The sequence below is a fragment of the Plasmodium malariae genome (genome assembly GCF_900090045.1).
Source record: "Plasmodium malariae genome assembly, chromosome: 13".
NCBI classification, from domain to species: domain Eukaryota; phylum Apicomplexa; class Aconoidasida; order Haemosporida; family Plasmodiidae; genus Plasmodium; species Plasmodium malariae.
The window spans coordinates 2,343,543-2,359,751 of record NC_041787.1 but is presented as its reverse complement, the minus strand read 5'-3'; the positions used below and the strand labels follow the sequence as shown (position 1 = coordinate 2,359,751).

General features: G+C 22.1%; 4 protein-coding genes across 4 annotated transcripts; 2 read left to right on the top strand and 2 right to left on the bottom strand.

The window, feature by feature from the left end:
* Positions 1-2,257: 2,257 nt before the first annotated feature.
* Positions 2,258-3,586, top strand: CK (choline kinase, putative; the record flags this gene model as incomplete). The annotated part of the gene is made up of 1 exon (XM_029007571.1): positions 2,258-3,586. One exon carries the CDS (start codon positions 2,258-2,260, stop codon positions 3,584-3,586), a length of 1,329 nt encoding a protein of 442 aa, XP_028863947.1.
* A 1,535-nt stretch (positions 3,587-5,121) lies between these two features.
* On the bottom strand, positions 5,122-7,938 carry PmUG01_13056400 (conserved Plasmodium protein, unknown function; the record flags this gene model as incomplete). The annotated part of the gene is made up of 10 exons (XM_029007570.1): positions 5,122-5,181; positions 5,356-5,433; positions 5,577-5,622; positions 5,806-5,956; positions 6,060-6,138; positions 6,258-6,407; positions 6,547-6,686; positions 6,892-7,216; positions 7,455-7,552; positions 7,746-7,938. 10 exons carry the CDS (start codon positions 7,936-7,938, stop codon positions 5,122-5,124), a joined length of 1,320 nt encoding a protein of 439 aa, XP_028863946.1.
* A 609-nt stretch (positions 7,939-8,547) lies between these two features.
* On the bottom strand, positions 8,548-12,395 carry PmUG01_13056300 (conserved Plasmodium protein, unknown function; the record flags this gene model as incomplete). The annotated part of the gene is made up of 15 exons (XM_029007569.1): positions 8,548-8,607; positions 8,783-8,889; positions 9,004-9,057; positions 9,163-9,229; positions 9,391-9,468; positions 9,600-9,668; positions 9,858-9,972; positions 10,099-10,147; positions 10,331-10,412; positions 10,514-10,640; positions 10,845-10,915; positions 11,017-11,097; positions 11,319-11,471; positions 11,643-11,911; positions 12,269-12,395. 15 exons carry the CDS (start codon positions 12,393-12,395, stop codon positions 8,548-8,550), a joined length of 1,509 nt encoding a protein of 502 aa, XP_028863945.1.
* Positions 12,396-13,658: 1,263 nt separating this feature from the next.
* PmUG01_13056200 (conserved Plasmodium protein, unknown function) lies at positions 13,659-15,995 on the top strand (the record flags this gene model as incomplete). The annotated part of the gene is made up of 1 exon (XM_029007568.1): positions 13,659-15,995. The coding sequence occupies one exon, from the start codon at positions 13,659-13,661 to the stop codon at positions 15,993-15,995; it is 2,337 nt and encodes a 778-aa protein (XP_028863944.1).
* Positions 15,996-16,209: the final 214 nt, after the last annotated feature.

The window sequence follows — 16,209 nt, the reverse complement described above, 5'->3', positions numbered from 1 at the left end:
ATATATATAATTAATTTTGACTGGTACTACCTCTTCTACTTTTTATTATTGAAGTTTATAATATGTGAAAAAATGCTTCATCAAATTAAATTTTTTAACACTATTCAGCAAAAATATATTAACTATTTAAACGTAATAATTTAATGATAGAAACAATACATTACTTGTGAAGTTAAATTTGGTTTTATATAATATAAAATGCCTCTATAATTTACGCTTTTTACTATAATTAATTTAATGTTTAATAAAATGGACTATTAATTTGCTTTAATAATATTTAAATAATATTATATACATATATGTATACATAAAATAGTTCATATTTTAAGAACATACAAATAAAATTTTCTTTAAATTTTATATATTATTAATATTATATATATAAAATACTCCACTTTTTTTTTTTTTTTTTTCATTCAGATATCTTTTATATTATTATTAACTAGTATATTTTTAAAATATAAAATATTTATTTTTTTTTGTTATATATAAAAATATTTATTTTATATTGATCATGCTTTTTTATATAATTATAAAAATTAAAATATATATATTTTATTTTTACAAGTATAATTGTATTTATATAATATATTTATATTAAATTAAAAAAAACAGATTTATTAAATAAATTTTTTTTTTATTATTTATGATTTATACCAAAATTTTGCCTTTTTATGAAATATAAGTTTTTCTCCTTTTATTTTATTATTAATCAATTTTTTTTTATTTATCACTTTTTTTTACGAATACATTTTAATTATAAGATATTTTCATTTTATTTCAAATACTTTATTCCATTTATTTTATAATATTACATTATTATTGAGGGTTATAACGTTTTATTTATATATTTAAATTTTATTTTATTTTGTTATTATGTATGAGTTTTTTATAACAGAGTAATAAATTCATAATATAACAAATTAATAAAGCGTATACAAAATAAATTGTATGCCATAATTGAAGAATCATAGGAGAATATTTGATATATTTCTTTATAACTGATTTATTATTAATACGTTCATGATTCAAAAAAAAAAAATTACTTTATATACATATATTTATATGTGCATCACATATAGGCGCATTACTTAAAAAGCTTAACTTTATTAGTATTTTATTATGTATATAAAAATCATAACTTAGAAAAGCTTGTTAATTTTATTTTTTATTTTTTTTTATTTTTTTTTTTTTTCGCGTAATTTTTTTTAATATAAGGAGTATTACATTATAAATATACATTTAAGTGTATTCAAAGAATTATCCTTTAATAAAAATGAATATGGTTCATATTAATATAAAATATTATTACCACACTTTTCATATTTTTTATTCTTAATTGGGGATAATACCAAATTAATGTATAAAGGAGTATGAATAAATAAATTATGAAATTAAGCACATAATAAACTTTTACGTGTTTAATTAAATATAAATATTAAAGAAATATTGAAAAACCAAATTAAAGCATTAACTAATATTCTAAAAATATAATTTTTATTTTATATCAAGGTGATATTTTCCAAAATTTAAAATTTGTTTTACAAAAGAAATCATATAATATTTTTATAAAGGAAAGTTTTAGTGAACTATTAAGCAAAGATTTAAGAACTGCACGATTATTGTTATTCGTAAATAAGAAAAATAAAAAAAACAAATATTAAAGAGATAAAATAGTTATTATATATAAATCATAATAGGATAAATAGATAAAATTAGACCATTGAGGAATTATTTGACACCTCACATAATCGGCACTAAAAAAAATTATTTTTCCACATTTGGAAAATGTATTGTGCTACGATTTTATTGTATTTTTAAATATTACTTTATAAATATCACAGCATATATATGTATGAATTTTATATTATTTTTTTATGTATTCATTTAGAAGCAATTTAAAAGAAATATAATGAAAAAATATTCCAAATCGAGGGGAATGTTTACTTACGCGTATATGTGAGTACGTTAATATATGTATACATATATAATACATTGTATGTGTATATGTGTGTGTGTGTGCCTTTTGAATTCTTTAACGTATACTTGTTAATTTTTAAAAAAGCTCGAATTGTAAAGGAACGTGCAAAAATATCTTAATAATTCATGTACCATATTGCACAACTTTCATTTTATATATAAAACTTCATATTTCATGGTGCACGAGTACCATATTACACCTTTTACACTTCATTATATACACAGAAAAAAAAGGAAAAGAAATTAAAAAGAACAACACAAAAGATAAAAAGCAAAAATGGAAAGTTTTAATGACACATGTGATACTGTGGGAAGTGAAAAAAATTCTATATCAAATTCCGAAAATAATAACAGTAACGGAATTATAAAAATAATCAAAAATGGAAATGTCTCTTTCTCTGAAGACTTAAAAATGTATAGTACTATACAATTAAATCAGGAAATAGAAATACTAAAAAATCCATTTCCTTTACAAGAAATTAATAAGAAAAACGATATTCCATTATGTGCTCAGGAGTTTTCGGATTTAACAGATCCATTATATATTAAGAAAATTTGTTTAGAAAAAGTACAAGAATGGAATATTTTTACAGAAGATGATATATGTGTTAAACAAATATTAAGTGGTCTAACAAATCAATTATTTGAAGTTGCTCTAAAAGATGAAACATTAAAAGATAACTATTCAATAAGAAGGCGTGTTTTATTCCGATTATATGGGAAAGATGTTGACGAATTGTATAATACAATTTCAGAATTTGAAGTATATAAAACTATGAGCAAATATAAAATAGCCCCTCAACTGTTAAACATATTTAATGGGGGGCGTATAGAAGAATGGCTTTATGGAGATCCACTAAGAATTGATGATTTAAAAAATCCAACTATATTAGTTGGTATAGCCAATGTATTAGGTAAATTTCATACCCTAGGTCATAAATGTCATTTACCTGAACATTGGGATAAAAAACCGTGTATTTATAAAATGATGGAAAGATGGAAAAAGCAACTTTTAAAATATAAGAATGTAGATAAATTTAAAGGTGATATTAATAAATATTTGAAGGAATCCGATAAATTTATTAAATTTATGAACATATATTCCCAATCAGATAATATTGCTAATAATGTCGTTTTTTGTCATAATGATTTACAAGAAAATAATATTATAAACACTAATAAATGTTTACGTCTAATCGACTTTGAGTATTCTGGTTATAATTTTCTATCAGCAGATATTGCAAATTTTTTTATTGAAACATCCATTGATTATTCTTTAAGTACTTATCCATTTTTTAATATTGACAAGAAGAAATATATTTCATATGAAAATAGAAAGTTATTTATTACTTCATATTTATCGATTTATTTAGATAAATCTTCTTTAATAGTCGATCAAAAAACAATTGATCAGTTTTTAGAGGCAATCGAAGTTCAAGCTTTAGGTGCTCATTTGTTATGGGGATTTTGGTCTATTATTAGAGGATATCAAACCAAGAGTTATAACGAATTTGATTTTTTTCTTTATGCTCAAGAAAGGTTCAAAATGTATGATGATCAAAAGGAGTATTTGATGTCAAATAATATTATTAAAAATTATGATTAGCTTACTGGAAGCATGCTTTCGGAATAACAATTTCCCCCCCCCGCGTCCAATAAAAAAAAAAAAAATAAAGTAAATTAAAGTAAATTAAATAAAATAAAATAAAATGAATTAAAACAAAGCAAAACGAAGAACAGTAAAGTAAAATAAAGGTGTATGTACTTTTTCTTATTTAATAAAAAGAAATAAACAATAAAGAGAATAACACCAGATTAATACCTTTGCATATGAAGTTTATAAAAAAGTACACTTTGTTTTGTTTCAGTAAAATGTTAATATAATATTTATTTATTTATTTTTTTAGTTCAAGCATAACTAACAAAAAAGTTATGTTTCCTTATTATTAATTTTTATAGCATAACAGTAGGTGTTCATATAATTAACATGCCGACAATTCGAGTAAAATGATGTCTGAACCAAGAAGTTTAATATAGAAGTAGAATAAATTAACATCGGCTTTTTCAACAATGACTGAACACATACTGCTTAATTAAAAATAAAAAAATATTATTTTATCATATATATAAGAATAAGAATCCATGTTTTATTTTATTAAATAAATAAATACGTATATATATATATATATATATATATATATATATATATATATATATATATATATATATATATATATGTAGGGACGTATTGTTGTTGTACCAATTTAAATTTATTGAAGCACATGTAATTAATTCGTAATTACATGAACTATTTTTATCATGCTCATAAAGGCTTTTGTTTTTATTGTTTCTGTTTTCCATCTTGATATTTTTTATTAAGGTCTTATGTATAAGATTTTAAATAATATATATGTTTTATAAATATACATTTAAAAAGTAACATTAGATGCACTGGATTATGTCTTTGTAAATGTATATTTATACATATACATGCATATATATATGTATTTTTATACATATTATATGTATGTACATATTTTTACATGTGTGTATTATACTTGTAAGCCATATGTATATGTATCTATAGATGCCTCTATTGTATACCTACAGATGTGTGTATGTATACCTATAGATATATGTTTATTATTCATAAAAATTTGAAAATTATTATTAAAAATTAAACGTAGATTTCAATAAATTTTTTTTTTTTTTTTTTTTTTTTAAATCTAAGAAATTGTTTCCATGGTATTACAATAATAATTCAGCGCACAAAAATACTTTACATTTTTACCAAGGTTAAAGTGTTTTAATATATATAAAATTTAAATATTAATATAATAAAAACGTTTTTAATTGCAGGAAATTGTAAATTACTTAAAAGGATAATGTTTTTTACGTTTTTTAACTTTTTTTTTTTTTTTTTTTTTTCTTAAATATGCTGCTACAAAGACAACTGTTTCTATAAAAATGCTTCTTTTTTTTTTTTCATATTTTTATTATATATGTATTACATTAGAGAATTTACAAAAGAACTTGAACAAATCTATTGTGCCTATTTTCAATAAAGCCTTTAATATAAATAATTGTAAGTTTATCATATCTAATAAAAAATGGTTGCTGTAAAAAGGTTCCAGAAATAATTCATTTCTTTTTCTTTTTCTTTTTTTTCATCTGTGCCTTTTTTATTCTTTTTTCATGTTCCTAATAATACGTATTGACAAGTAATAAAAATGTATTGTATACATATGCACATATGAGTATATGCATTTATATAAACATGTGTCCACGTACATATATATATATATATATTTGTACACAAATAAAATAACATGTTTCGTCCTCGCAAAAAATATGTAGGAAAATTGGTGGTTTTACTTTTTCCAGTGACTCATGAATTTCTTCTTCATTTAATTCTTTTCGTTTTATTTCTTCCCTCCACATATTTATATATACCTGCGTTTTTTAGAATTAGATTAATGTTAAGTGCCCAAAATATATGAACATGTATACATGTTTATATGTTCACTTATTATTATTATTATTATTATTTTTTTTTTTTTTGCACTACTTTTCTCTTAATTTCTCATTTCCCTTACCATTTTATTTAAATTTTTTCTGCTTTCCTTGTTTTCAATTTCAATTCTAAAGGGGAAGATATAATACATGTTTAAATATATAATGATATGTGTTATAAATAAAAATAATTAGTATATGTATATATCTAGTAGTATGTATAGTATATTTCAAAATACACGTTCATACATGTTTACACGTAAAAATTTGTGTATTCACATTTAAGTATAATAGTTATCTTTAAATTATTACATTGAAGATTCTACAGACATCAGGTAAGCACGCATATAACTTTCCTCCTTTTCCATTTTATCATTTTCTTCTTTTTCATTTTCTGCTTGTTTTGTCCATATGTTTTTATTTCGTATTAAATATTTTATTATTCTGCAATTTTGATCACAAGCTAAAAAAAAAAAAAGAAAGGAAAATAATATAACATTATATAGTTGACGTTTCTATATCTACTTCATCCTTAATAAATGAGAGTACACGATTTTAAGACATACTAAAATTGTTATTCTCGAAGTTCATTTCTATTATCGATTTATTAATTTCTAGCATCTCACACATTGCGTCTCCATTATTCTACAGTTATACAAACAAAGAAAAATAGTATAAAACAAAATAACATAAAATGACATAAGGTTTAGTAAAATAATAAAAAAGAATTTTCATTAATTTTTCGATAAAAATAGACAATTCACCTTATTCATATTTGTATTAGCTAGATTCAATATTCTTAATGATTTATTATTTTTTATTGATTCTAAAAGCCTATTAACTTCCTCAATATTTTGACCTCTATTTGTTAAATCATTACTTTCCAGATTAAGACAAAACAAAGTTTTGTTCTCCTACAAAATAATCATAAATTTTTTTTTGAAATATGTTTATAATTCCTTCCTCAGAATCGTTCGTTCTATTATTACCATTGTTGTTTGTTCTGACTGCACATATATATATATATATATATATTTGCGTAATAAACATTACCGATAGGAATTTAGAAAAATGAATAAGTCCAATGAACGTTATTTTATTATAAGATAAGTTCAAGATCTTTATTTTTTTACATGTACACAATTCTAATATAATTGAGACGTAGTTATCTGTTAACCATTTCCTTGACAAATCTGTGATATACGTTAATGAAGTTTTAACAGGATGGGAAATAATTATAATAATATAAACACGCACATATATGCATGAATGTATATATGTATATATGTATATATATATATATATATATATACATAAACATGAATACATATATTTTCACGTCCTCATATAACTCTACTAGTACAGATACTTTTATTTCCTGTGAGTGTTGCTTATTACCTAAGTAATAAATTTGATCAATATTTATATTAGCAAAATAGTACAACCTCATTGGTGACACGTACAAATCGTGAAAGGAAAAATAAATATCACCACGTTTTCCATTTTCCATTAAATACTCAAAATAATTTAAAATCATTAAATAATTATATTCAATATTTTCCTTATTATATATTTCCTTTTCTATTAGTTTCTTTTTTTTTTTCCCTATTTTATATATCTCTAATTTTTTTTGTCTTTTTTCGTCATATATTTTTTTCTTCTTTTCTGTTATTTCTCTCTCTTTGTCAAACTCTTTTTTTCTTTTTTCATCAATTTTTTTTTGCTGAAATTTTACATAAAGGAGGAAGAAAACGTTTAATTCTAAAATCATTAAGTTATTCAGTAATTGGATGATTGAATGTTTGCATTTGTGCATGTACTCATACATACATATATATACATATATATATATATATATATATATATTTATTTATTTATATTTATATTTTTATGTGGATATATATATTTATATTTATATGTGGGTACATCACAAACAAAAGGTATTTTTAAAAGGATGGTACCTTAGACTTCTTAAATTCTCTGTTTCTTTCATTGTTAGGATAAATATTTATGATATTATGAACAGTTAAGCTTAAAATATTTTTATTCTTAGAATTTTCTGTATAAGGAACAAAAAAAAAAAAAAAAAAAGAATAAAGGGAAAAAAGGAAAAAACTTGCAAAAGGAACGATATGAAAATGAATACTTTAACATAGTTTAACTAATAAATAGACAACATATTCATATCAGTGTAGGGGAACAAGAAACATGATTTATAAAATAGCTTATTTAAAAAAGTTATTTATAGAAACCTAAATTTTTGGATGATGTATCTTCTTCGCTATCTACAAAACTGGAGTTATCACTTGAAGTATAAACATTTGAAAAAATATCATATTTTTCTAATATATCATTTTCTATATGTTCAGAAGAAACTATTTCCTCGTTTTCCTTTTTTTTTGGAATATCAGTGAAACCTTCTTCATTTGAGTTTGTACTCTCCATATGTACTACAACATTAGCGAAATACTTTTTATAGTAAACCTTTACTTATTTCTTTTTAAGTTTATATACAATTATGTTTTTGTACAATAACAATCTACATTATAATGAGTATACTTTTACTCATTTACTAATATGTGAATATGTCTGTATATGCAAATACACATATACATAATTAAAAATATTTTTTATGTTTTCTTATTTCCGCAAAATTTTTTTACATATTTTATCTAATTACTAGCAATTATTATTGATAACTATCAGGATTTCATATTATCCCTTTATAATTTTCGTATTTTCCAATTTTTAAATATTTCAATTTATAGTTCATGAATTTAATTAAAAATATGAAATCTTTTTTGTTAAATCAAAAAAAAAAAGAAAAAAAAGAAAAAAAAGAAAAATATGAAAAAAAAGCAAAAAATATATTTATGTCTTTCGTGCTTTCGTAAGGATCACTTTATTCTTCGGTTTTTATCCTTTTTTTTTTTTTTTTTTTCAGAATACATTTATGTAGAGGTATAAACTGAAATGTGTAACTTTTATATTATATTTTTGCACTAAATTTGATATTATATAAACATGTACAAAAAATAAAATAATTTTATGAAATTAGGAAAAATATTCATTTAAAAAATATTCTAATCTTTTTCTTGAGTAACTTTGATTATTCTACAAAAAAAAGAAAATAAAGAAAAATGAAAAAAGGTAAAATAAAATAAGGCACGATGAAACAAGGTGAAATGAATATAGCACTATAAAATGAAGTAAAACGAAATAAAGTAAAGTGAAACAACAGTTTATGGTTAATAAAAGAATAATAATAAATTAAAAATGGTTTAATTACAATTTGGAAAATGCCAATATCATACGAATTGTTTTCCCACGTTATATTTTTACACCCTTTCTTGGCAAGCTTTATATCTTTGTTTTCTAACAAGGCATTCATTAAATCTTGTAAGGGAAAAAATAAAGTATTCAATAATTAATAAATATAAGTAATAAATATAATTATATACAAATAAACAAAAGACATTTCATAATAATATTCCTTTATATAACGATTACCATCTTTATTCACATCATTATTGTAAAAAAACATGCCCATATCTTTATTTAGTTCTGTTCAGGATAAAAATAAAAAAAAAAAATAAAAAAATACGTGTTAATCCTTTTAATAATATTTTTTTTTTTTTTTTTTCAATTTTGTATTTTTATTAAATTTACTATAATTATCTAAATAAGATCCAAGTAAAATGAAAAAAGAAAAGTTGTTTTCTCCGCACAGCTCATACTAAAAAAGAGGTAGCAAAATTAGCATCATAATTAAAACATCAAGTTATTCTTACATCATTATGTATAAGCACAATATGTGAAGATATGTATAAATATGTATAAATATGTATTAATATATATACATGTATGTACATCGTTTTCATATTTTATGGAACTTACTAATTTTCTAACTAAGCGGTTAATGTCTTCATTAGAAAATAACAAATCTATGCTAAAATCTATTGACGCTATTCTTATCTAAAAATTAAAAAGATGAAAAAATTTGTTAGGAAAAAGTTGCAATGATTGGAACAACATAACGTAAAATGACAAAGTAAATACTGAAAAATTATAGAAAAAACTATATCTTAATTTTGTTTACTCCATACTTTTATTTTTTTTTCTAGAACTTCATAATTATAGTCTTTGTAGTCAGCAAATAATAAATTTTCAATTCCCTGTAAAGAATATACAAAAATGGTGCACATATTAGCATCAACATAAACACAAATATCAGAAGTAGCACTATTCATTCCATTAATCTGAATCTGTTTTCGTTTTATTTTATATCAGCGTATTGCTAAAAATTTTATAAAAGTATTTATCTCCTGAAATGTATCATTTTCCTTATTATTTCAATTTCTTACAAATTTTTTTAAATTTATAGAAAATCTAATAATATTAAAAGTGTAAGTAAGGTATATGTCCATCTTATTTGATATTCTAAAAAATCTTTTCAAGGACTGGAATATATTTAAATCTCTAAAAAATAAAGTAAACAGACATGCGTAATTTATTAATTGATCTGCTCTCTATATTCAGTATTTATGTTAAAAAGAAAATTTTCATTTTAAATAGTTAATACTATTAATTTTTCTCATGTATTACTGCTGTATCCATCGTTTTCCATAACCTTCTTTTGAGAAATTATTTGAATCTATAAAAAAATGCATACATTTATTTAAGTCTTATAAACTTTGTATGTATGCATAAACAAAAATATGAAAAAATATATACCCCTCGGAAATACACGTATGTACAATTTTCTAATCCAAGAAAAACATTCATTTTCTTAAATTACATTACATTATATACTATATTTTATTTTATTGTTTTAAACCTTTCAATATAGCTCCGTATATTAGCCACATCATGTTCTTGTTAATAAAAGGAATTCCAAGGAATTTGCTAGAATATTTATACTAAAGTAAAAAAAACATACTTTTTCATTTAATAATAACCATGATTCATAAATATTGCAAAATTTTCACTTTCATTTTTCTTCGATTTTTTATGTGCTTACCAGATAGGCTATAATGACCATACAGCTACAAACGTATATAGGATAAACTGACTTGGTTATTCTTTTATTTTTTACCTCTTCTTTAAGCATATGATGATCAATTATGGATTTCACATTATTTATGTTACTAATAAAACAGATTTAAGCATGAATGTAATTGTTAACAAAATGCATATTGATGCACATATATAAGCATACATGTGTACATATATATATGTACACACATACATACATACATATAAATTTATATATACACAGAAGTTGTTAATATAGAATGCGCTTCAAAGATTTCAAAAAAAAAAAAAAAGAAACTGTACTTAAAAATACTTACTATATATTATTCGATTCAAAGTCATTAAAGTCAACAAAACACACATCATATTTATTCTCACACTTTAAAACCTGAAAAAAGAAGGAATTCCTTTTTTATTTATATTTCCAAAAAAAAAAAAATTAATAAAACATATTTAACATATCGTTTTCTCTTCTCTTAATTTCCATACTTCAAGCAAATTTTGATCGTCATTAAAAACTAAAATTTCTTCAGGGTTGTACATTTCGCACTTCTCCAACCACCAGGTTATCTAAAAACAATAATTACGGTACAAAAAAGTTTTCACTTTATATGAAATTAATATATTATAAAAAAATATATTAAAATGTGTTGAATATAGAAGTAAAGCATATAAACATCTAATCATTTTAAGCACACAAAAGAATGAAATAATTAATAATCAAAATAAAGTATAAAAAAAAAAAAAAAAAAAAAGCACAATTCTGAGAGTGTATTATATATTATTTTTACCAAATTTTTAAGCTTCATATCACTCTTTTTAATATTAATAACAGGAATAAAAAATTTCAAAATATCCGATTCATTTTCCTTAATAATTTTACTTTTTAGGCAATACCATATATATAAAAAAAAACTATATATAATGGATGAGCAAACTGAATCCTAAAAAAATAATACGATTCATAAGTACATGTATATATCCGCGTATTTAATTACAAACCCACGTATGTGCATATAAATTTTTATTTCTCTTTCAACTGTGTGTTTCATTTTTGCTTTTTCATTTGTATATTTCATGTTTATGCCTTTTTCCTTTGTATGCTTTATTTTTACCAAGTCTGCTGTATTATTCCCAAATACGAAAACAAAATGAATGTGTCTACTCGATTCTATGTTTTTGGAGTACTTACTTAAAAAATATTTGCACGAAAATAAATATACAGATAGGGTGTTCTTCACGTTGCTGTTAATCTTTCGCATTATATCACTATACGTTTTGTAATCTATTATGTCTAATATATGATAATTTTCATTTCCCCTTTTTTTCACATGTTCAATGATATTTTTTATATTAATAAAGTCCTCTTTATTCAGTTCTAGCACTAAAAATGTAATGGTTTAATCAAATAAATAAAGAAAGAAAAAATAATAGTAATAAGTATGAACAACTTTCAAAGACTTACAAATATGTGAATAAAATTCGTATTCATAAGAACGTGTAACATTAAATTTTCTAATACCACGATGAACATTATTTTCTCCACAAAATTCTTTGTAACAACATGTGGAATATGCTCTAATAATAACTCTTTATTTTATTTTTCTTTATATATCCAATATTCGTATGTATGTTTATATGTTTGTATATAGATATGTATATACCCATTTGTTGCTCCTATTATTATATTTTTAATTTTAATTTTTTATATCTTTTTTTTTTTTTTTTTTTTTTTTTTTACAGTGCATTAAGTGGTAAAACCATGGTGCTTGGATAGACTCAAATAAATTTTGCACTTCACATTTTTCAGGATCTTCATAAATAAACAAATCTAAGTTTTCGTTAATTGCCTCATTAATGTTTATCATTATGAAGAACTTACATATATAACTTTTTTGATATTAAAATATTCAATGTTAAATTTCCTTCAGTATATAAAAATTAATAAATTTAGTTTAGAATATATTATTTTCTTTTATTATTTTTTCAGTCATCAGTATACATAATAGTTTTAAGTACCATAAAAATATGTTTAAATATTTGTATAAATGTGTATGTTTCTTTTTCTAGGATAAGAAATACTTATATTAGTTCAAGTGACTCAAATAAGAATTTCTATTTGGATATAATATAAAGTAAAATATAGTGAAACCAATATTATGCACTAATAATAATCTTACTTCTTTTTAATATGAATATAAATTATCACAACTTAGTGTGTTATGGAAATGTTAATGTGTATATGTATATATATTCATATATATGTACACATGCTTACATATAAACGTATGAGAATATGTATGCATACGTATCCACACATATTCACACATGTATATAGAAAGTAAGCCATACGCTGCTATCAATACATGCGAAATGGCATAACAAACAAATACACATCAATTCATCATCAGTTAAAAAAGTAAACATTAACGAAAAAACAGTAATTAATAAACACAAAAAATTCCATACGAAGAATAAAAAAGAATATATAAAAAAAGAAGATGCTAAGTTGCAGAATATTAAAAAATATAGCTACATGTATATATATAAAAAAAAAAAAAAAAAAAAAAAAAAAATTAATTAATTACATTTTTATTCAACAAATTTTTCTTCTTTTTTTTTTTGTCATTTATGTTGAAAAAACACATATACGCAATTTTGCAACTTTTAATTTTTAATAATAAAAAGGATATTTTTTTTTCTTTTTTTTTTTTTAAATATTTTGCTCCTAAATCATTGACGAAGAGCAATATATCTAGATATATACTACAAAACATCAGATATTTCTTCATATTTTAAGTGTTATGCTAACATGCATATAAAATAAAAACTTGAGAAGATTTATAAATGTGTCGAGGTTTCAACAAAACAAAATAAGAAATTGCTACTACAAAACATTGAATGTTAAAGAAATTATTTGTACAGGATTTTTTTTATTTTTTATTTTATTTTTATTTTTCTCGTGTAAATATAAATTAAATTCACATGTACTAGTATGTAAATGCATATATATTCCCTTAAAAATTTTTTTACCTTGTTATTTTTGCTCAAACATTACTTTTATTTACCCCGCTAATTTGTTTACCGACCCATTTTATTTTACCCTTCTTGGCTTCAAAAAAAAAAAAACAATGGACAACACCTGCTTTCGTTGCTCAGTATCACAAGAAAAATTACTTGACGATGACTATCTTTTCTTCGATGAACACTTTTTGAACGATTACACTTATGACAAAGAGGGCAAAAAAGAAAATAATCCGAAAAAACATTTTCTGCATAATAGTAAAGAACGATTTTTAAAATACTTAAACTATGAAAAAGAAATTATTAATTGCGATTTACAGGATGTGTATAAAAAAGTTTATATGAATTTACATTTATGCAAAAAATGTAAAGGATTACACAACATTGATTTAATATTATTTTATAATAAAAATAGCAGTTTTCATCATAATATGATAAAAGAAAAATTACTGTTCAGCCCAGAGGAGGAACAGAAAATTAACGATAATTTTAATAATATGAAAAAAATATTTCATATTCTTTTGTATAATATTGATATAGTTTTTTTTTTTTTCTATCTGCATGAAGCAAAAAAAATAAGCGAAAATGAAAATATTTCTTTACACACATTTCAAAAAATTTTTGAACAAATAAAAGAATATGTTATTGTTAAAGTAAAAATAGAGAATGATTTTATCAAACAAAAAATTTATAAAGTTTTCATATTTGTTTTAATATATTTTTATTTGACATTTTATATTAAAATATTTAAAACTCTAAATTTAAGCAAAGAAAAAATTGAATTTGCTGTGAATTTGTACAAGCAATCTGTACTAATTTTTACTGCTAATACAACTGAAGAGGATAAAGATAAAAATAACGAGTTTAATGAATCGTTATATAAACATGAAAGCCGAAAAAACTACCATTATAAAAGACAAAAAATAATAGATAATATAGAAGATAGTAAAAAGTTCAACTCTTATAATGCAAATGATACCTATAATTGTTCTGCGAATGACGAAGGAGCTAATAAGATAGAGAAAAAAGCCGATGAAGAAGGGCTAGCGAAAAAGGAGGAAGATAATGAGTTAGCTACTAAAATCTCTCCTTTTGTTTTTGATATATATATTTCACTTAATAATTTGTGTATATGCGGTTATTACAATAAATATAGTAAAGAAATCTCTCAAACGAAATGGTTAGAAAATGATTCATTCGTAAGTATTTTATCAGTAGAAGAATGTATTTATGAAATTTTTAGAAAAATATTTTTATCGACTAGTTGTACATTTATTGGTTCTGGAAGAGAAGATAAAGATGCTCGTATGATGAATATTGGTAGACCTTTTGTTTTTGTTTTAAGAGAGACAAAATTTTCCTACTTAAATTTCTTTTTATTTTTTAGCAAGTTAAAAAAACTAGCAACAAATTACAGTACTAGTAGTGATACTTCTGAAATTAAAACAATAGACCAGTTAAATAACTTTCTTCAACATTATAAGCCCACAAGTGAAAATTCGATATGTGAAAACTCGTTTAGAGAAAATTTGTTATGTCAAAGTTCACTAAATCAATATTCGGGTAATGAGGAAAAGACCCATGATTCTTCACACGAAATAAAGGAATTTTACGCATTAATAACGAAAAATAATACTTTTTCCTTATATGATATAATATCTAATAAAGTGATAGTAGAACAAGCAAAGGATAAAACCCTTGAAGAACATAAAATAGGTATATATCATATATCATATAATTATAATAAAGAGCTGGAAGTATTGCTATCAGATGATTCAAAATTGAATAAAGAAACTTGTAATAATCAAAAAATTCACATTCTAGGTAATGCAGAAAACGGTTATACGGATGATGTGTATTTACATTTTAACTCAAATAAAATCGATCATATAGATAATAATATAGTTGACACAGAAGATAAAAATGTTTTAAAAAAGGGGATTACAAAAAATAAAAATTCCCTGTGTTACAATATTAATGATCTAGTTGATGTTAAATTAAGCAATATTGCCTTTAGCACAAATTATAAACTAATAAAAAAGGTTATGAAGTATGGTGAAGAAAGAAAAAAAGCATATAAATGCCTAATATATCATTCCACTTTAATGAACAAAGAAAAAATACAACAAATTAATAACGATGTTTTAAATTATGAAAAAAATAGTTCCTACGTAATTAGCGTTATGCAAAAAACACCAATAAGGGTACTTCATAGAAGAGGACTAATACAAAGAGAAAGAAAAGTTTATGAGTTTAATCTTGTTTTTATTCATGAACATTTTTCTTTATTATATATATTAGCACAGTCTGGTATGTATGTAAAAGAATTCGTTAATGGTGATAGAGGAAGAACTTTTCCAAACATGAAATATTTTTTTGGTGAAGATGCTTTCGTTAATATACTAAATTTAGATGTGTCAAGTTTCATATATAATGTAAACTAAGGGGAAAATAAATTTCTCATTATGTACTTCACCCTTACCGCATATATGTTCATGCCGCATGTGTGTATTTTTAGTTCGTTATGTATACATAGCTATATGCGCATATGTTGCATATATATATATATATATATATATATGTATAGAGAGACATATTAAGCAAAGCAAAAAGGTGCCCAAGCATTAGGATTACGTTTTTACGTATTTGCAAATTCAT